Here is a 22,966-nt window from a genome sequence, read left to right as displayed (position 1 = left end):
AAAAAAAGAGTTATGGGACTATTCCTAATAAATTGTTTAACTAGATTGTGTAAAATAACTTCATTGCTTAATATGAAATTTCAAAGTTAAGGCTTGGGGGAAACGGGCTTTATAGAAGCAAACAATTCTAAGTATATTCTGTTCTTCAAATAAATGACTTTATTTCTTTAAAAAAAAAGAGTTATGGGGATAGATGGGGGTGATGATTGAACAACAATATGAATGTACTTAATATCCCTGAACTATACCCTTAGAAATGGTTCCAATGGTAGATTTTATGTTATGTGTATTTTACCACAATTTTTCAAATTGGGAGGAAAAAGAACATAAAAATATGAAGTGCATGGAAGAGTCCCTGGCATGTATTAAGTACTCAATAAAAATGCTAACTATCAAAGGAAATTAGCTCAAAATTTTCTTTTTTTTTTTTTTTAACTTCTTTACATGTGTACTTTCTGGAAAGATGATAGCCTGGTTTGCTTTTGTTTTATTTTGTTTTGGAGTGTGGACTCCCACTACTCCTGAAATGAGAAAGTCTTAAGTGAATAAGCCTGTTTGTCGGAAACTCCTATTCACAGAGGTTATGAGAGGCAGGAGGAGGCTAGAGGCTACAGACAGACCATTGGTTCTGTCAGAGAAACTAGTAATGGGAGTTCTACTAGAATTCAAGAGCCATTCATCAGACTTTCCCAGATCATGTGGCTCATCTGAGTCACTCTGGGTGACAGTGGGTTCAGCCCTATGCAAAATAATGAGTGATGATAAAAAATTAGACAAGGTGGTATGGAAATAGAGCAGTAAGCCAGGACTCTGAAGACCTGGCTTCTACAGCTGGTGCTGACCTTGATCTTCCTAGTGACTCAAGGCAAGTCTCTTCTCTGAGCCACAGTTTAGCAGCTGGCAAAGTGAGAGGGTTCAACTTGGAGATCTCTAAAAATTCCTCCCCTCTTAAACAGTCTATAATTCTATAATTCATATAGTTATCTTAAGAGCCATTGCACCTCCCCTTTGGACTTTTCAAAGCAACTAAGTATTCTAGGGATAATACTAACTACCATTAGCATTGAAAGCCTAATATAAGCAAGACACTTACACATCACTTCATTTAATTCTTACATAATTCTATAAACTAAGGGCTATTTTCTCCTACTTTACAAATGAGGAAACCAAGGATTCGAAAGGTGAAATGACTTGATCAAGATCACACAGTTGGTAGGTGGCAGAGACAGGATTTAAATCCAAGTCTAACATCAAATCTCATGATTTCTTTCAACATGAAAAGCTCCTTCTACCCATTTATTACCCTTACCTCTACCAGCACTCTTGTTTCCATCTGAAAATAGGACATGGAGTCCTAAAAGTCTAAAATGTTAAAATGCAGAATACATACATTATAAAAAATATTGAAATTGGAAGGTACCAAAATTGGTCATCTGGTTCAACAGCTTAACTTTACAGGAAAAAGAATGGAGTTTTGGAGAGATGAGATACCATGCTCAAAGGTAAGTAAATACCTAGCTCTGCAACCAGATTTTCTGACTTGAAAAGACCCAGGTGCTTTCTCCACTCTGACCCTCAGGCATCACCATTTCAGACAGTGTCTGGCAAGTCAGAAAAATTTGAGGGACAAGAACAACTTTGAGTGCATCTCAGATAGCATGCCAAATAATCAGGGCCATTCTGGACCTTGGGTCATGTGGTGGAATGAACTAACAACTATTTTGATACTATCTTTCCCATAGTTAGGGAAACTAAAACAAAAAAACCACACCAATATTTACCTTTCGCTTTTTAATGGCTCCATTTGCCCCAGGGACAGCTTCACACAGGCGACTTATTGCTTCCCTACAGAACAGAAACCATATAAAGACTCAGCATACTATCAAGCACACAGTAAACGTTCAATAAACATTAGCAAGTATTATGACCAAAACGTAACTCACATAATGGTGAGTCTGACATAAATGACCTTCCCCACTCCCACTGGAGAAAACACTGAGCTTAGTCTCTCTGCAGCTCAAACCCAAGAAAATCCAGCAAAACCCTAATATTGAAAAATTGCTTTACAGTAAGGAGCCCTACTATTCACCTTCTTCGTCTTTTTTCCTTGGTTTTTAAGGATTGGTTTTCAGTGCTGTTGATTTCTAACCAAAAAGGACTGATGGAACTTTACTGTCTGGGAATACTTCACAGTTTTACCTTTAGCAAAATCCTCTGTGGTGTGATGAATAAAAAAGCTTCATAGTATCTCAGCACCAAAGATAATTAAATACAAAAGAATCCAACACTAGAGGAAGTTTAAAAGGATTGAGAGAGAACTGAACTTCAAGGTGGTCTCAAATGGAGCCTTATTGACTAAGTTACTGCTCCAAGCCATTGAGCTTTCATGTAATTTCACAGAAGAAAAGAAAATCAATAACAGATTTCCTCCTTTGCTTATTTTTCTGCCCTTACTATATATTGCACTTCCTGAGAGAAAAGCACCGCTAAAAGAAGTAGTTGTTCCTTAATGGAAGTGGTGAACGAACTGGCGCCCTCCTCTCCAGAAATGCAGTTATAACTAAGAGCTTTTGTCTCTGGGACTCAGCATTCAGAACCACCCAAGCTTTCACGTGGCGTAATCTGAACCTTCGCTTCATGGCTTTCAACACACATATCAAACTTTTCACAAAGCAAATGGAAATCTCTAAACTCCTTCCGGATCCACTGGACATCATCGTTTAAATTAGTACACTGTATTCACACACACACACAAACACACACAAACACACACACACACACACACACCCAATATACAGTTTTTATATATATTAGATTTCATGAAAATATTTTCTATGAGATGTTTTTGATTCCCAAAGGAAGGGAGATACAGAGAGAGGAATGCAGACCCATTAACAATAATATATACGTTATAGATAGATAGATATAAAGATATATAAATAAATATAGATAGATAGGTAGGTCTATATACACAGTAGTGCAGAGCTATGTTCTCAACATAATTACTCACAACCAATGGATAGAAAGGCTTTTTGCCTTAGCATATCTTCTCAGAATTTTATGTTTATTGCTTCTCTAGGATTCCAAACTTGTTCTGTGGAGTCAAACAGGACAACTCAGAGAGTCGGTCTTTTTGGTTTGGTTGGTTGATTGATGTTTTGAGTCATCTTAATGTTTAGTCAATAATTGATGACACATCTAATTGATCCGAGTTGGCCTCTGGTGTTGCCAAAATAACTAGTCCAGGTACCCAAATATGTTGTTGGTATTTAACAAAGAGAGATTATGGGAAAGGTGTTCTTAGATCCTTTACTCCATGAGAGCCAAAAGGGGTGCTTTGGTCCAAAAAGCTCCCTGTAAATGGTTTGAAATAAAAGTAGAAACAAAGGCGGGCACTGATGCTGCCAAGTATAATAATAGTTATTATTAGAAGTTGTTACTTTTATATAGCACCTATAGTTTTATAAACTGCTTTTCCAGGCACTGTTTTCTTGATTCTCATTCCAACTGTCAATATCTTCTAACAAAAAGTAAAGTTATGAATTTGAATTTAAGGGAATGCTTTATAGGATGAGCACCCCTCAAGGAGGGTTTGGAAGGCTGAACCTTCCTGGCAGAGTGGAGTTGGGAAATTCCAGACAGAGGAAAGAGCATGTGTAAAGACACTAAAACATAAATTATCACAACATGTGGGGAACTACAGTACTTTGACATTGATATTGCAGGAGCATAAAGTGTGGTAGAACAAGAGTGAGTAAGAGCTAAGAGATGGGATTAGAGTCTGAAAACTTTTTCTGTAAAGAGCCAGATAGTAAATATTTTAGACTTTGCTCTGTTGCAACTACTGAACCCTGCCACTGTAGCTCAACAGCAGCAGTAGACAACATGTAAACAGATGAGCAGAGCTGTGTTCCAGTAACTTTATTTCTAAAAGCAGGCAACTGGCCATATTTAGCCCAAGGGCTATCGTTTGCCAATTCCTGGATTAGGTAATTCACACAAACGGAGTCAGAAATAGTTCAGTTTTAAGAAACAAGAAAATGTTGACATTCATTATACTTTTAGAATTAAAAATTAAAGGAACTATAAGATACTTGCTCCACTCTTATTACATTCACAAAAAAGAAAATTACAAAGCCAGTATTGGGGGAAATGGGAATAATTCCACTTCAGGTATATTTATCCATTGCTGGTGGCCTTGACTAGTATTAATACAATCTTTCTAGAGATAAAGTTCATAAAAGATGACAAATGTCATAATATTTATCAGAGCTTTTGACAAGGGAGGAGGAATTTGTATTGAAATAGCATTGAGTAGTTATGTAAAAGAAACATTTATTTTAGAGTAAAAAACCAACCCCAAAGCTTGTGATATAGATATAAAACAAATCAATATAAATACTGCCACTTGAAATGTTAAGTATGAGAACTATAGAAATATGGAGGAATCTATACAAATTAGTGGGGAAAAGTAGAACTTGGAATGGCATATACACACTGATAGCAGCTATATAAAATTAATTCTGTATAAAGAGTGACATAGAAAGAGCATATAAACCGTGACTTGGTTTAGGTGTCTTCTGTGTGTGATTTGCTGTTTCCTGTTTTTGATTCTATTGATGTTTAGATGTAAACAGTGTTATGTTTTCCTTCATTGTGCAGTTGATTGCATAAAAAATCTTTTAAAATATTCAAAAGAATGCAAAGTTAGTTCCTCAGCAGGAGTTTTGCTCACGTACTGTGGACATGTAAGGGCACGTCAAGGATGTCCCGACAGAGTGACACAGCCTGCCTCTCTTTTGCCAACAATTGCAGAGATGGGACAATGCTCATGTTATAGATAATAACAGATCTTCATTTCTCTCTCTGCTCCCATCCCTGCTTAGCCTTTAACACCTCCGTCTTTATAGCCACTAAGTCCAGATTTATCTTTTCAGTTCATTTGGTAGACTTGCCAGTTTCCACTCCACAAAGTTTCACAAACAAAAAAACCCTTGACCAGATTTAGCAATGCTTTCACATTAGAAATCCCTACCTTTAGATTTGTAGCCGAGAGCCTGGGTTTTAATGAAGAAGCTGCTCCTATTTATATGGTCAGGCTCAGCACTCATCACCTTATGTACGTCTTCTCATTTAGTGTTAATAATGTCATTTCAAGGTAGGTATTTTATCCCCATTTTACAAATGAAGAAACTAAAGTTCAAAGAATTTTAATAACTGCCTCCAAATAATGCAGCGGATAGTGGGAGACACAGAATGCAAATCCAAGTCTGACTTCAAAATCCACACTCACCCAGAGAGGGACCATAATGCCAAGTGCATGAAAAGGAGGGAGTCCCAGACTTTGGGGACTAGGGAGGAGAAACATATTGGTCCCTCCCTTGCTCACTCCCCAACACAGAAAGGGGCTCCTTTTTGGCCAATCCTTCTGCATTGTGGCTGGAGTAACCTGCCAAGGGAATAAGGCAAAGTGGTAGGGGTCAGCTCTTGAGAAGGCCCATGAGGATGCCCCAGCCCTTTGCTTTCTGTACATCGGCTGTTATCTCCTTAGGGACGAGAAGAACTTCCAGAGCCCGGCCACATGCCCTCAGGGGAAGAACACACATGTGTGCAAGGCACACTCACTCAGAACTTTAAAGTAAGTTGAGGCACCAGAAGCTTCACAGATTCAGAAAGTCTCTTAATATACAACTCAAAAGAGAAAAGGGGAAACTTGTGCTTATGAACTTGCTTTTAAAAAGTTGTTATACTGTACACTCACGTTCACAGAAGCATTATTCACAATAGCTAGGGGCTTCCCTGGTGGTCCAGTGGTAAAGAATCTGCCTTCCAATGCAGGAGACACAGGTTCGATCCCCGGTCAAGATCCCACATGCCGTGGGGCAGCTAAGCCCGAGCACCGCAACTATCGAGCTCACATGCCTCAATGAGAGAGCTCACGTGCAGCAAACTACAGAGCCCACACGCTCTGGACCCCATGTGCCACAACTACTGAGCTCACGCACCCTGGAGCCCGCACACCACAGCTAGGGAGAGAAAACCCGCACACCACAACTAGAGAGAAACCCGAGCGCCGCAACAAAGAGATCACATGCCATAATGAAAAGGTCCTGCATGCCTCAACAAAAGATCCTGTGTGCTGCAACTAAGATCTGACGCAGCCAAAAAAAAATAAGAAAAACAAACAAACAAATAAATAAATAAAATATTCACAATAGCCAAAGCATGGAAGGAACCCAAGTGTCCTCAGTGGGTGAATGGATAAGCAAAATGTGGTATATACATACAATGGAATATTATTCAGCCTTAAAAAGGAAGGAAATTCTGCAATGTGCTACAACATAATGAATCTTGAGGACATTATGCAAAGTGAAATAAACCAGTCACAAAAAGACAGATACTGCATGATTCCACTTACATAAGGTACTTAGAGTAGGTCAAAGATCATAGAAAGTAGAATGATGGTTGCCAGGGTCTGGGGGAGAATGGGGAGTTACTGTTTAATAGGTACAGAGTTTCAGTTTCACAAGATGAAAAGAATTATGGGGATGGACAGTGGTGATGGTTGCACAGCAATGTGAACGTATTTAATGCCCCTGAACTATATAGTGGGCTGGCCAAAAAGTTCGTTCAGGTTTTTGTAAGATGTTACAGAAAAACCCAAACGAACTTTTTGGCCAACCCAATACTTTAAAGTGGTAATTAAGACGGTAAATTTTATTTTATGTGTCTTTTGCCATAATAGAGAAAAAGAGCTACCAAAAATAAAGTAGTTATTACTTTTTTTAACTTGAGACTCTAAGGAGAATCATAGGTCTCTCTTCAATAAAAGGCCTATTTGTACAAATGTTTCTATTCAATTTTAGAGGGCCCATCCCACCCCTACCCACCCGCCCCTCAGCACCATCCCTGGAAAACCATCTGTGGGCCTCTTGGGAATCCACACTTCCCAGGTTAAGAACCACTGCTTTAAAATAACCTCTCAAAACTCTCCTTTCTTTGCTGTTATCAGTGTTAGCAAATCTGAAACCCTAGTCAGGGAAGACACATACGTGCTTGCGTTTTGTTGCCTTTCTTCACAAAGATCTTTTCTTCCCCTCAGGCTCGACCAAGAGATTAACTGTAACATTTTCAAGAACAAATAGTACTTTCAGTGCTTTCCTGGAGTTCCAGACACACCCTCCGACCTAAAGCACTGACTTTACAAATACTGAGAAAAAAGAAAACAGAGATCCTGAAGCAGGGATTCCTCACAGGACGGGGGTGCCCCCCACCATCCCAGCTGCTCTAGCAGCCTGCATTTCTGCAGAGCATGTTGGAAGCTGACGACCATGGGACATTCTCCAGCGAGCAAACATTCAGCAATCGTCCTCTCTTAGAGGAGCAAGACTTTTCAGAGTTTAAACGGCTAAAGATTTCCATCCTGGGAGCCTGTACCAGAAAGAGAGAGAGAGAGACCCACGGCACCAACAGTGGTCACTTTGTTTATTGTTTTGCCACATGAGAGGGAAGGGGAGAAGCGGGCTGATGTAAGAGAATGAGAATGCAGTTGAAGATTTGCTTTTAAGCATATAAAACCCTGCCTACGCCATAAGACCAAAAAAAGATATTTTTGTCTGTTTTAACAGAGTCCAAACTAATCACCCAAACAAAGGCACCTTTCTTCATCAACCTCTGGCCACTACAGTACTTAAGAAGTTATAATTTTTCTGTGTCTTTAACTCTTAAACAGTTAAGCTCCTCTGGAAGCAATATTGCCCAATCTTTGTTTTTTAAAATTTGGAAGGCAATATCTTAATCCAAGACAAAGGGGAGCATTTAAGGGAGGATGGGGGCCTGTGGGACAGAATGTTTCCAATGAATGTCAAAATACAGTTCTTCAGTAAATAGGAAAGCCAGAAACTGTGTCACATGAAACCAGGCAAATGGCCCAGCAGAGCAGTTAAAAGCAACTATCCCCATCTCCCAACACACACACACACACACACACACACACACACACACACACACACAAGGAGTGGTTCTGTTTTGTCCAAGGAAACAGAAATGAAAATACATTTTAATCCCAGCAAGAGCCTTTCCAAACTAAAACTCAAAAAATATGTAGGCAGAACTAAGGCCCAGGGATTTTCCCTTACTTTTCGTCTCCAACTTGAACCCTTAAAGAAATCAGTTAACAATGTCGCAGGGACAAGTTGTCACCTGAATGTCTCAAACTGCTTTCCTATTGATGAATGAGAGGACGCGTAAGTAATTCAGACTCCACATCAGTGTGGTATTACGGCGTTCCAATTGTTCTAGGGAAACTAGTACCTGCTTTTTTGAAATCTTTGCCTTCAGAACATCAAGCCTCAGTGATCTATGTGTTCAATTTTGTTCAGCTTGGTGAAATTAAAGACATCCAAGAATGTGTGCAAGCCCCAGACAGGACACTTTAGAACATGAGCCTGCCTCCATGGCGATAAGCACACAATGAGTGCAGTCAATGCCCCTAGACCAGCGGAAAATGGAAAACTTCAAAATCCCTTTGTGCTATTATCAAGGGGCATCGCCCATGCACTCTGGGAGGGTCGACACAGCCCGTAAAATATATCCTTTCATTTTAGAAATAGGTACTTCAGGTCCCAGATGGTCAAATCAAACCTTTCAGGACTGCCCACAGCATTTACTCTCACATGGACTTATCTCACCACTCCGTTCAACCTGGATTCTATTTAAAATCTGATTATAAAGTACATTTGCAATTCTACCCAACACAAGCCACCATAGAACACAGGTTGTTCTGTCTACTCTGTGATTCTGCCCTTTGGCTCTGATGCAAAGGTTGACCCATCAACTGCACTTTAATGAAGTGACAGACCATCCCGTCCCCAGGATGGCACCTCCCCTGCAAGTATCTCCCCAGTAAACAGAAATGAAGTGCTGATTTTCTCCTATCCCCACAATGTTTTCCTGTAATAGAATCACATATTTCAAAATGCAAACACACCCCCATACTGATGGCTTATACACCTTCAAATATGAAATGACAACAGAGAAATGGGGTTGATTTCACACAAAACACACTGGAATTGGTAAATCCAAAGGACTGTTCTCCTTTACCTTGGAATAAACTAAAACAACTCTGTTTTAGACAAAATATACTAAAATATTATGAAGGCATGTCTTTTGGGGTTAAAGAGTGTACTGATCATACAGTGTGGTCACTTAAGAATCAAAATTCATTTTTTAAAAAACCAAAACAGATCCAACATAATCACCCACTTTATTCATCGCATTTCACTCCAAATGATGTTTATCTACTTCCAAAAATTAGGCCTATCTTCAAAAAAGGAAGATTTGGTGCCATTTAAGATACTTAAAACAGTTTGCCAAAGGTATCTATAATGCTGAGCAAGACAATAATGGGTAGAATGAGTGTATGACTTCCACCACCGTTTAAAAAAAAAAAAAACACGCCTTTTTTTTTTTTTGCGGTACACGGGCCTCTCACTGTTGTCGCCTCTCCCGTTGCGGAGCACAGGCTCCGGACGCGCAGGCTCAGCGGCCATGGCTCACAGGCCCAGCCACTCCGCGGCATGTGGGATCTTCCCAGACCAGGGCACGAACCCGTGTCCCCTGCATCAGCAGGTGGACTCTCAACCACTGCGCCACCAGGGAAGCCCCATAACTCCTTCTTTTATGGGCCATTTGGTGTATATACTATAGATTTTATCTGGTAAGTCCATTTTTCAAAAATGTGTGTGTGTGCCTCTGGAAGGAATTAGTAACTGGCTTAGTCAGTTGAATCCACTGGTCGGACAACTTTGGCATGCACATCTGCTAAGAATTCACTGAGATAACCATTTAGGTACATGGTGATCAAACTTCAAAGTTCTTAAGAATTAACTGGGATGCTGGTTCAAAATGCAGATTCCTGGGACTGTTCTTGAGATTTTGATTCTATAGGTCTGTAGTTTAACAGCCTCCCAGGTGATTCTGAAGCAGATCAGTTCAAGGACCACACAGCGGATTAGAACTTCTACTTGAACTCACTGCACAGTATGACTGGTTCTGTGCTCTACAGCTTCAACCAGACGGTTGTATTAGTGGATGCTAAGGAATTATGTCACCTGCTCCTAGCAGCTACGGTAGGGAAGGCTACACTACCTGCACATTTGATGATGTTCCATTCGGCGAGAAATTTGTATTCAACTTAGTCAATATGCTGGGAAAGATATTTGGTATAATCCTCTCCTGTCCACTCTGTCCCCTTTATCCTGGCTATCTCCTCACGGGAAGGGCTTTCACCAGAGGGCATCTGGAGGTCCTGAACATCTTTGCTCACATGACCCCCTGCACACATGGGTGGTGATAAGTGACCTGCATTCTCTCCCATCTGGCAGCCTGTATGCTAAGAAGCCTAATCCATCTGCCCCTCGAAATGTATTCATGCTCTAGGCAGTGGTTCTCAACCTTGGCTGCACATTGGGGAAACACAGGGGAGCTTTAACAAATCCTGATGACTGGGTCTCATCTCCAGACATTCTGATTTAATGGGTGAGGGTGGGACTACTGGAAGTGCTTCCAACAGAGCTAAGTCAGGTTGAGAATCTCTTCATAGCAGTAGTCAGCATGCCTTTTTATACAGGACCAGAAATTGAAAATGTTAGGCTTTTAGAGCCATACAGACTGTCGCAACAACTCAACTCTGCAGTTGTAGCTTGAACAGCAGCCACAGACAATACATAAACGAATGGGCATGCTTGTGTGCCAGAAACACTTATGGACACAAATGTGAATTCCATGTAATTTCCACATGTCACAAAATATTCTTCTTCGATATTTTTCCCCCAACCATTTTAAAAAGTCAAAAAACATTCTTGGCTCAAAAGGTGGCAGAATCAAAATCAGGTAGCAGGTGATTTGCTCACCCTTCTTCTGGAGCAAACCAGAAAGGAATGTAAGAGGCCTTGGGGTCACAGTCAGCTATTAGCTTGTACATGGCAGAAAAACCATTAGAACACAACCTTTTAATCTTCACAGACAAAGATTATTTATACATATTTTGGACTTGGTCTTGCTAAGTATCTTGGTACAGGAAGCTGGGTTTTATAAGAAATGAGTCTTCTATTGTATAAATATAAGGATTATGGAACTTCTTCTACAACTGTTAATTATCATCTTCCGTTCTTTGTTTCTCCTACCAGCATTCAGTGAAGGGAGAGGGAACTGACATTCTTCTTCTTTTTTTTTTCTATCAACTAAGTTTCATTAAGTGGCATGGTATCATGTGCATGATACAGTACAAAGTGCTTGCAGGAATACAGAAATAAACAAAAGTGTAAAATTACTATACATAATTGTTAAAAGGGAAAAAAGTGGAGCACTTTAATTTATCTATAACTCTTCTATGATAATAGAATGAAGAAAGGCTCATTGAGTGGGCTCTGCAATCAGACAGCCAGAATTCAAAATCTAGCAGTCTCCTATAAGCTCTGTCATGTTGAACAAGTTTTTAAAGCTTTCTATGTCTCAGTTTCTTAAATTTATATAGTGGGAATAATAATAGTGCTTTGAACAAGGCTTCAGTAAATGTCAGCCATTATTATTGCTTTATCCTTAAAATGTCTGTCTGCTTTGAGAACTGGGTCTAACCTGCTTTTTACAATACCTAGTACCCAGCAGCGTACTCTATGGTTATAACTGGAATGTTATAAATAACATGTTGTAGAAGAGGTCCAATTATTTCTATTATGCAAGTAGTAATGGATAGTTCACATTTCTATAAAGGCAGAATGCTTATCTGATTTTCTTTAGATACCCCATGGTACCTGCCTTGGATATACTGAATGTTCAATATGTAAATATTTAGACAGCTCTATGGCACTGAAACAAAGTACGATCCTTGTCCCCCTGTATAAACCAGATACCCCTTCAGAACAAAGGTAGTCATTGCCCCTGTTGCTGGAGTGTTCACTGCTAATAGCTCACAGCTGAGTTCCTTCCCCAGAACTTCTCCTCTCCTTAAGGCAGTTACCTAGCCCACAGATATGTCCCTCCCTGGAGGCAGTAGGCACCAACGACAAGCCAATACGGGGTTTGAAGGCCGGGTCTCTTTACCCACGAGATCTGCTGAAGCCTTTGTTGAGACAGCATCACTATTCAAGCCTCCCTGCCTGCCCCACCAGGTCTAGTCCTGTATCCCTCACTCTCTCAAGTGTTGATCTTGAGACTCTGCCCAGCAAACCTTTTGCATTTGACTCTCCATCTGAGTCTGTTTCTAGATCCAGCCTAAGTCCTGCTAATGAGCTGCTGCCAGAATTATGCTACTTTACTTTGTCATAAACACTTAACTAGGGGATGTCTTTCCTTTTTAAGAATCTGCATTGTCACAGCTGACAGTGAAAAAAAATCAGAGAAAATCCTCGTAAGTGGCTCAGATTATCCAGATCAAAAAGATCCACTCTCGGGCTTCCCTGGTGGTGCAGTGATTGAGAGTCCGCCTGCCAATGCAGGGGACACGGGTTTGTGCCCCGGTCCGGGAAGATCCCACATGCCGCGGAGCAGCTGGGCCCGTGAGCCATGGCCGCTGAGCCCGAGCGTCCGGAGCCTGTGCTCTGCAATGGGAGAGGCCACGACAGTGAGAGGCCTGCGTACCGCAAAAAAAAAAAAAAAAAGATCCACCCTCTTATTAATCAAACATACGTGAAAATGCACATTTTCCTAGAGTAGGTGCAGCTCTTGCAAGCTCCAACTCATGTTTAAGAAAAGGGGTCAGAGCCTGCATTTATTCCATTAGGCATTTCACAGTTTTCCTAAGGAGAATCCTGACAGGAAACAGAACAAATCTGCCTGGCAGGTGGAGAGACATGCCAACTGTCCTGTATTTCCTTTGGCCACAAAGCTCTCTTTTTATCAAAGAAAAGTCTTTCAGGCTGAGATTAGTTTTTAATGAATTCTGAGTGCTTCCCATTTAGTTCACTCTTCCTAAAAGGAACTGTAACATTGATTTTTCTGGAGATATGTATATATATATACATACATACATATATCAGAATTAAAACTCGCTGCTCTGGTATTCCCTAGGCTTTACCCTTTTCCTTTCTTAAAAGCAAAAATAACCTCCAGATGCTTTTGGGGATTTTCTGGGGATCCACCTTTTCAAAAATAAGGGATTTCCATATGATCCGTGGTCCAACTAGAGAACTCATTTTGAAACCACTGATAGGGTTCCCTTACACCTGTGGTTCTCAAAGTGTGGTCCCCAGACCAGTGGCATAAGCGACACCAGGAACCTTGTCAGACATGCAAATTCTTGAATTCAAAACTCTGGGAATGGGGCCCAACACTCTGTGCTTTAACAAGCCCTCCAGGTGATTGATTCTCTCATGTGCTGAAGTTTGAGAACCACTGTCTGACACATATTTTTTTTCCTTAGTAGAGATCAGAAAAGGATACTAAAAGTATCCTCACCTACATACTTTTGAGCATCTTTATGAAGGCCCTTCCAGAGAGAACTCACAAACAAGGGATCTGGTATCTTGAACCTAGGACAAATTCTAACCTGAGGTTTGGATGTTTCCTTATTCTGTCACTTATGGCTTTCAGCATTTCCCTGAGTTTTGTTCCTTAGAATTCTCTCATTTTGACTGAGGCATAGTACACAAGAGTCAGGCAGGGCTTCCCTGGTGGCGTGTGGTTGGGAGTCCGCCTGCTGATGCGGGGGACTCGGGTTCATGCCCCGGTCTGGGAAGATCCCACATGCCGCGGAGCGGCTGGGCCCGTGAGCCATGGCCGCTGAGCCTGTGCGTCTGGAGCCTGTGCTCCGCAATGGGAGAGGCCATGGCAGTGAGAGGCCCGTGTACCGCAAAAAAAAAAAAAAAAAAAAAAAAGAGTCAGGCAGACCTGATTACTGGTTCCACCACTTATTAACTTGCTAGGGGAGTTCCATAATTTATCTAAGTCTCAGTATCCTCATGCGCAAAATAGGACTACTAGTAATATATTTTATAAATGTTAACTTTTATGATGCTGACCGTAGCTATTAATTAATAATAAACTGCTCTGTAGACTGCTTCCTAAAAGTTGAAAACCATGTTTGAATCCCTGAACTAGAAAGAGGTTGAAGTACAGCCAGTTCCCTGGGATCAAGAAATCCTTCTCTTCATCTGAATCAACTCCTTGGACCCCAAGGCTCTCTGAATCAAACTGAGTATCTTCAGTGAATTTATTTTCACTCCTTTGTTCAACAATGTATATGAATGGGGTCCATGTGCCAGACGCTCTACCATGGAGCCAGGGACCTGACCCAATTGTCTAAGAGCTCCTCATTCTGGAATTTGGTCTGGTTCAGGATGCCAGATTCCATGTTTGTAGAATATCTAGGTCTTTTCTGCTTTTCTCTGACTATTAGCAGTGACCTTCAAGACCTCCAGAGTCATCTAAAGAAATGTGATCTAGGCCTGAAAGTCCCTGAAACCTCTCTTTTAACCAATAAATATTTATTGATCCAACTATGTCCCAGTCACTGTGGCTCTGCAACCTACCAGGCCCATGGAATAGGCTTCCAGGGAGAACCTTAAGGCCCAAAGATGATGGATGATGAAGCCCTTGCAATTGACTGCCCCACTGAAAAAGGACCATAGGGACCCAAGGCCTTCTAGGCCAGGCACACTCTGGGGCCCACTCTGGACTTTTTCAGGAAGCTCCTGTGCAACCACAGTATTGGTGTTTCCAGGAGCAATGGTTCAAAAGGCCTATTCTATTGCATTGTTAAATTATTCATAGCAGGAGCTGACCACTATGTCCATTAAAATCAAAATTAGAAACCCCGTTTCTTGGTCCTGGAGACATTTACACAGAGTCTAGTTGAAAATGCATGGGGTGTTACAAACATCCAGTACCGACTTCTAAAGGAAACCAAAGAGGGCCACAAAAGGGAGATACCGGAAAGTATTCTCAACTGAACTCTGCATGGTAGAGAAGGCCTGGGGGAAAAAGTCACTGGAAAAAAGCTATTTCATTTAGTAATTGAAGCTAAAAATACTGGGGTCACCCCCAAATGCATACACTTTAACATTCATGCATTTTAAGCTCTGCATTAATTTGTTTCTCCTCAAACTCTTGAGGCCATCCACTATAATCCATACTTAGACATGGACAGATAGCTAACTCTTCTCACTTAGGTCAGTGAATGTGTGTATATTGCCTGTTAGAGAGAGAGAGAGTGTACATGTGTGTGTGTTCATACAATAATATCTGCACATCTGTAAGTTTCTATAGATTCATATGGATAAATTAGCAGGCCCTGATTTCAGCTGCAACATATTTTTAGAAACCATTTCATAAAGTGGATCACATTTGCCATGGAAAATATACTGTAATTGGGAGTTTCATTCCTGACCAAGGATTTCTCAGCAAATCAAATATAGATGCTGTAAACAGCCTGTTGTAAAACAAAACTAATGACCATTTTATAAACCTCTATAAATATCTCAAAAACACTAAAACAATGCCCTACATCCTATAAAAAGGCATAAACATATACAGTACCTATATGTGTAGTTTCAAAGTTTCTTGAAATATCCAAACACTACTTAAACATACAGCTCAATTGAATTATGTTCAAAAATTAATGCACTAACTATAATAACGTCAAACATTTGACTAACAGTTTTGCAACCCTTAGATTTTAGTGAAGAATTTGGGGGATGATTTATATATTCTCAATCTTTTTTTTTTTAAGGTGTTCGAAGAAATCCATCTATTGTGTTCTTTGAGGTAGGAATCCATTTTTTACTGCATTTACTACTGCTGTTTTTACAAGCTGTTTTTTCCTCCTCCCAGCAAATGCCCTTCTCAATATATGAGTGTTACAGAACTACCATATTGCCCCAGTGCAACTCTGCCCTGGCCAAAGATGACTGGCTCAGGATTAGGCCCCAATCACCATCCTACCTAGGAATTTGATATTTGGAACTGAGAAAACCAGAGATGGGGAGTCTCTGCACTCCTGCTGCTGAGGCCTCGGCAGCCCTGACCATATCCTTCTATTGGTTTGACTGTTCACTGCTCCTCAGCTTCCATGAGCTGCCCCAATATCCTTTCAAGAATCCCCCTTTTGGCTTAAGCTAGGCAGAGTCATTTTCTGCTACTTAAAGCCAGAAGACTCAATAAATATACCAATGGCAAGTAGATGCACTTAAAATTATTTCTGCCACCTTAAAGCTCAGGTCAAAGCAAGTACTGGTCATACTTAATGACCTAGAAAATGTGCATAATAAATGATAAAAACACATCACAAATTAATAAGCACCATATAATCTCACTTTACTTTCCAAACATATGACTGGAAAAACCTTATACCAAACTGTTACTCTTGATTACCTCCAGTGATTTGTCTGTTTTTTCTTTTCTTTTACCCTACTTCCCAATTCCCACAATAAGCCACATTTAATTTTTATAATCAGAAAGAAATAGTGAAAAAATGTTAAGAATTAGATGTTCCACAGAGACCTGACATCAGCGATGGTAATGATCATAGCTGTGCTGTTCTCTCAGTTAGAAGTGATTTTTTTTTTTTTTCCGTACGCGGGCCTCTCACTGTTGTGGCCTCTCCCGTTGCGGAGCACAGGCTCCGTGGCCGTGGCTCATGGGCCCAGCCGCTCCACGGCATGTGGGATCTTCCCAGACCGGGGCACGAACCCATGTCCCCTGCATCGGCAGGCAGACTCTCAACCACTGCGCCACCAGGGAAGCCCTAGAAGTGATTTTAAAGACAACTCAGGGGAATTCTCTGGCGGTCCAGTGGTTAGGACTCTGTGCTTCCACCTCAGGGGGCCTGGGTTCAATCCCTGGTCGGGGAACTAAGATCCGACAAGCCGAGAAGCGCAGCCAAAAAAAAAAAAATGTGGATAAAGATGACTCAGGCTTCCCTTTACTGCCTGAATTGTCTCCCAGTGTCTTAGTCTATTCACAGTTATAAAAGCAGTTACTTCGCTTCAAACCAAAGCAATGTCACTAGGAAACATTAAGTGCCATAGGGACAGGATTTGGTTTAAGAGTACCTGGGTTTTGAGCTACCCTGGTGGCGCAGTGGTTGAGAGTCCGCCTGCCGATGCAGGGGACACGGGTTCGTGCTCCGGTCTGGGAAGATCCCACATGCCGTGGAGCGGCTGGGCCCGTGAGACATGGCCGCTGAGCCTGCGAGTCTGGAGCCTGTGCTCCGCAACAGGAGAGGCCACAACAGTGAGAGGCCCGTGTACCGCAAAAAAAAAAAAAAAAAAAAGAGTACCTGGGTTTGAGCCCAGCAAAAGAGCTGTGTGGTCTTGGGATGGTCACTTATCTTCTCTGAGCCTCAGCTTCCCCCTGCTCAAAATGGGGAATTACAGTGCCTTCCTCTCAGGGTGATTGTGTGGTTCATAAGAGAACATGAATGTAAAAGCCCTGGGCAAGCAAAACAAATGTCAGCTGTTGTTAACTACTCTCGCTTCTTGTCCTGCAGTAGCCCTCTCTGCCAGCATGGTTTTTGGTTGGGCTTCCCGGTCAAGAAGTTAGAAGAGGCCACTATGCACTCCTTCCCTAATACTCTCAGCTGTGGCACCTGCTAGACAATAGGCCCTGATGCTTCAGTTGTCCTGCTCTTACTGGCTTTGCAACTTTTCAGCAAGATAAACAGACTACATTGAATACTTCAAAAATATAACTCATCTAGTAACTGATACTTTTAAAAAATTGTGGTAAAACATACATACATAAAATTTACCATTTTAACCATTTTTAAGTGTACAGTTCAGTGGCATTAAGTATTGATACATTCATATTGTTGTGCAATCAGCACCACCATCCATCTCTAGAACTTTTTCACCTTCCCAAACTGAAACTCTGTACCCATTAAGCACTAACTCCCTCCCCTTATAACCCCTGGCAACCACCATTCTGCTTTCTATCTCTGGATCTGACTACTCTAGGCACTTCATATAAATGAAATCATACAGTATTGGTCTTTTTGTGACTGATTTATTTACTTAGCACAATGTCCTCAAGGCCTGCACTGTGCTGAATGTTTGTGACTCCCCAAAATTTGTGTGCTGAAATCCTAACCCCCCAAAGGTGATGGTACTAGTAAGTGGGGCTTTGGGGAGGTAATTAGGTTATGAGGGTGGGGCCCTCATGAAGGAGATTAGTGTTCTTATAAAAGAGGTACCACAGAGCTCCCTAGCCCCTTCTACAATGTGAGGATACAATAAGTCTGTGATCCAGAAAAGGGCCCTCACCTGACCACGATGGCACCTTGATCTCAGATATCCCAACTCCAGAGCAGTAAGAAATAAATATCTGTTGTTTATAAGCTACCCAATCTATGGTATTTCGTTATAGCAGCCCAAATGCACTAAGACAAGGTTAATCCATGTTGTAGCATGTGTCAGAATTTCCTTTTTTTCAGCTTTACTGAGGTATAATTGACAAATAAAGTCATAATATATTTAAAGTGTACAACATGATAGTTTGACAGATGTGTCCATTGTGAAAGAATTCCCAAAATCAAGTTAACTAGCGCATGCATCAGCTCACACATTTGCCTTTTTTTTTTTTTTTTTTTTTGGTGAGAATACTTAAAATCTACTCTCTTAGCAAATTTCAATACAGTATTATCAACTATAGTCACTATGTTATACATTAGATCACCAAACCTTAATCATCTTATAACTGAAAGTTTGTTCCCTTTAACCAATATCTCTCCATTTCCCCACCTGCCCTCCAGTCCCTGGCAACCACCATTCTACTCTCTGTTGCTATGAGCTGGACTTTTTCAAAAAAGATTCCACGTATAAGTGATAACATGTAGTATTTATCTTTCTCTGTCTGGCTTATTTCATTTAGCATAATGCCCTTCAGGTTCATCTGTGTTGTCACAACTGGCAGGATTTCTTTCTTTTTTAAGGTTAATATTCCATTGTATGTATATACCATGTTTTGTTTATCCATTCATCCATCAGTGGATACTTGGGTTGCTTCCACCTTTTGAGTTTGTGAATAATGTCACTATGAACATGTGTGTACAAATATCTGTCTGAATACATGCTTTCAATTCTTTTAGATACATACACAGAAGTGGAATTGTTCGATCATATGGTAACACTATTTTTAATTTTTTAGGAACTGCCATATTGTTTTCTACAGCAACTGCACCATTTTACATCACCACCAGCAATGCACAAGAGTTCCGATTTCTCCACAACCTTGCCAACATTTATTTTCTAGTTTTTTGTTGTTTTTGGTTTTTTTTTAATAATAGCCATTCTAATGAGTGTGAAGTACTATCTCATGGTGGTTTTTATTTGCATTTCCCTAATGATTAGTGGTGTTAAGCATCTTTTCATGTGCTTATTGTCCATTTGTGTGTCTTCTTTGGAGAAATGTCTATTCAATTCCTTTGCCCAGTTTTTAATAGGGTTGTTTGGTTTCCTGTTGTTGAGTTGCAGGAGTTCTTTACATATTTTGAATATTAATTCCTTACCAGATATATGACTTAAAAATATTTTTTCCATTCTGTGGGTTGCCTTAGTAACTATACTTCTTGGCCTCACCTGTGCTCATTCAAATAGTAACTGCATCTGCATGTGAGAGACATTGTGCTAGTGACTCTAAGGAAAAGGTGCCCTTGACTTTCACACCCTCTCTCTGTGGGTTTGACTCTGTCATGCTATCAGAATCCTTCCCAACTGCTTGGGAACTCTTTTTTTGTAATAAATTTATTCATTTATTTATTTATTTTTGGCTGCATTGGGTCTTCATTGCTGCACGTGGGCTTTCTCTAGTTGTGGCGAGCAGGGGTTACTCTTCATTGCGGTGCACAGGCTTCTCATTGAGGTGGCTTCTCTTGCTGTGCAGCACAGGCTCTAGGCGCACAGGCTCAGTAATTGTGGTGCACGGGCTTAGCTGCTCCGCAGCATGTGGGATCGTCCCGGACCAGGGCTCAAACCCATGTCCCCTGCATTGGCAGGCAGATTCTTAACCACTGTGCCACCAGGGAAGTCCCAGTTTGGGAATTTTTTTAAATTACTGTATCTTTGAAGACTTCTAAAAGGAATTTAATTGGCTATTTCATCTCAGATACCTGAGAAGCGAGATCTCAGTCCTAACGAGGTTGTGAGGAACCAGGAGTAGCATAGCTTGAAGCTAGCAGAGGTGGTCACTGTCCACACATTCAGACACACGCCACACAAAACCTCCATGAGGGCTCCCTGATGTCCCCAGGTGTGTGGGAGGAAGTACGTCCACTCACACTGGTGCCTGCCGAGGAGAATTTGACTGTTATGTGTTGTAACTGTTCTCACCAGCTGATAAAGGTCATAAGCCTTGACCGTGGGACCCCAGACCCTTCTTGGGGCCTTTACATTCCTTCCTGACCAATGAACGATGAACTTGTTTTATCCAACCACGTACATTCTGCCTCAGCAAGTGCTCGTTTTCAATTTTTAGCATGACCACTATGAACTAGAACTCTGGCAAGTTAATAAACTCGGCCCTTTATCCCAGCTCTGCTGTCTTTACTTTTCTTGCCATGTGAGCTGCAATCCCACACTTCACTGCATGGTCTCCTCACAGGTCAACACAGAACCCACACACCACATGCCGGACAGTTACTCCAGGTTTTACATTGATACACTTATCCATGCATAGCTGCAATCAATCTCATTCATACATTCCTCAGGAAATTTACATAAATGCCAGCCTATTTTCAAACAAATTGATATCTTAATTTAGCCACCTAGCATGCAGATATTTGACCTCTACAGAATACTTAAAACTTTCCCTCCTGATGTTCACATTTCTTATAAAGCTCATCCACAGGACTTTAGGTAAATGTTCAGCTGCATCTTGGATCTGCTTTGCATCTAATAGTTGCTAACACACACAGACACACACATACGCACACACAGAATTATGCATTTGTCTCTGAAGAGCTGCCTTTAATGTCCTGTTGAAGCCAAAGAATCAAAATTTCAATACAGTGAATTAAATTTGCAGAATCAGGGCTCAGGAGCAATAACATTTCAAACAGGAAACTACTCCAATTACAACATCCTCTGAATTATGAACTATGCTTCCTTGCTGCTTTACCTACTACCAATCACCCAAACAGCCTGCTTACTGTCTACAGGAGCAGTTCCAAAAACCACTACTCAGGGTTTTCTCCCCACCATGGAATGGAATGGGGCAGATCCCTTATGATCAGTTAGAGAAAATGAATCTGAAGCCAGGACCCCAAAAGGAAGCACTCACCACTCATTCTCTAACCACACCCCATTTCCTTCACAGACCCCCACCCCCAAAGGGGTGGCCGTCACAGGAATGAGGCTAATAACTCACCAAGAATTGCTGCTTCCCAGCTGTCCTGGAGCCTGGCATGGACAGATCCTGTGCTGGGTGCTTTGCGCTTAGCCTGGCTGATTTTATTACCATGGATGAGTTACAAATGTAAGGCAATAAACACAGGAAGAGGACAGTGTAGTAAGACAATGATCTGGAGGTTCCTCCCACCAGCAATGTGCCCTGCCCTTGGGGTAAATTATGTCCTGTGGTGATGAACTAAATGTTCCCTCCACGTTTCCTATGAAGTTCTGTTCTTCAGGGTTGAAAACCAAGCCCTGTCCCACCAGCTCCACTTATTGCATTTACCCTGACGTATAATTTATTCCTCCTTCAGTATCGGAGGTAGTTTCCCACCAAGACACAAAGAGGCATCCTTAGTGGGAAAGGGAAGATTTTTTTCTTCTTTGCATGATGTGGATGCTTATGCAAGGGAGGGAGTGGGCTTTAGGTTTTAGTGACATGATTTCTTGTGTGTGTGTGTGTGTGTGTGTGTGTGTGTGTGTTTCAGATCAAATGAGGTTTTTGTTTTCTTTATCTTTGTTTTAAAAATCATGATGAATGGCAATTAGATTTATCATGGTGATCAATTTGAAATGTATAGAAATATCGAATCACTATGTTGTATACCATAAATTAACATAATGTTGTAGGTCAATTACACTGCAAAAACAAACAAACAAACTCATTAAAAAGGTCAGATTTTTGGATACGAGAGGCTGAAGGTGGAGGGGGAATTAGAGGAAGGGAGTCAAAGGTACAAACTTCCAGTTATAAGATAAGTATTAGGGATGTGATGTACAACGTGATAAATATAATTAACACTGCTGAGTGTTATATATGGAAGTTGTTAAGAGAGCAAATCCTGAGTTCTCATCATAAGAAAAACATTTTTTTATATTTCTTTAATTTTGTATCTATATGAGATGATGAATGCCCAGTAAATTTATTGTGATCATTTCATGATGTATGTAAGTCAGATCATTATGCTGTACACCTTAAACTTATACAGTGCTGTATATCAATTATATCTCAATAAAACTCAAAGACAAAAATAAAAATAAAGAAATTATGAAAGAATAATCTTAAGAAATTAAAGAAAGAACAGCGTAAAATAAACTTAAAAAGGAGGAAAGATATACTGAAGACAAAGAGGAAATAAATGAATTAGAAAACCAAAGACCAAGTAGATTTGAATAATAAAAACTAAGCCTGGTTCTTTCAAAAGAGCAATAAAATAAACCTCTGGCAAATCTAATTTTAAAAGATCACACAAACAAATCAGAAATGTTGAAGAGAGCATAATCACATAGATAGAGGCTATGTGAAAATTAGATGAGAATACTATGGCCAACATTATGTGACAAATTTGAAAAATCAAGATAAAATGCCCAACTTTGGGGGTAAAATCACCCCAAAATTATCTTACCAAAGGATAAAATAATTTGAAAAGACGGATAAAAAAATTTGAAAAGTCTAATAAAAAAGAAGATTTGACAATGGAGGTAAAAATCTAACAAGCTCAGAGAGTTGTTTGGGCTAGTTCCAAAGACTTTTATAGTAGCAGATAATTCCAACATTGTTCAAATTGTGGCAGAGCACAGAAAAT

At 40.6% G+C, this 22,966-nt stretch overlaps 1 protein-coding gene across 1 annotated transcript in view; it reads right to left on the bottom strand.

Moving 5' to 3' along the window:
• The window catches only part of SHC4 (SHC adaptor protein 4), a gene marked incomplete at its 3' end in the record, with an annotated part of 125,879 nt that overhangs the window by 60,798 nt on the left and 42,115 nt on the right, over positions 1-22,966 (bottom strand). Inside the window, exon 3 of the mRNA XM_079701402.1 lies at positions 1,782-1,845. Coding sequence (XP_079557528.1) covers positions 1,782-1,845 — 64 coding nt within the window. The remainder of the gene's footprint in view (positions 1-1,781; positions 1,846-22,966) is intronic.

This window comes from Hyperoodon ampullatus (assembly GCF_949752795.1).
Source record: "Hyperoodon ampullatus genome assembly, chromosome: 3".
Taxonomy (NCBI): Eukaryota; Metazoa; Chordata; class Mammalia; order Artiodactyla; family Ziphiidae; genus Hyperoodon; species Hyperoodon ampullatus.
Note: the sequence above shows the minus strand (reverse complement) of the source record. Positions and strands in the feature narration are given on the sequence as shown.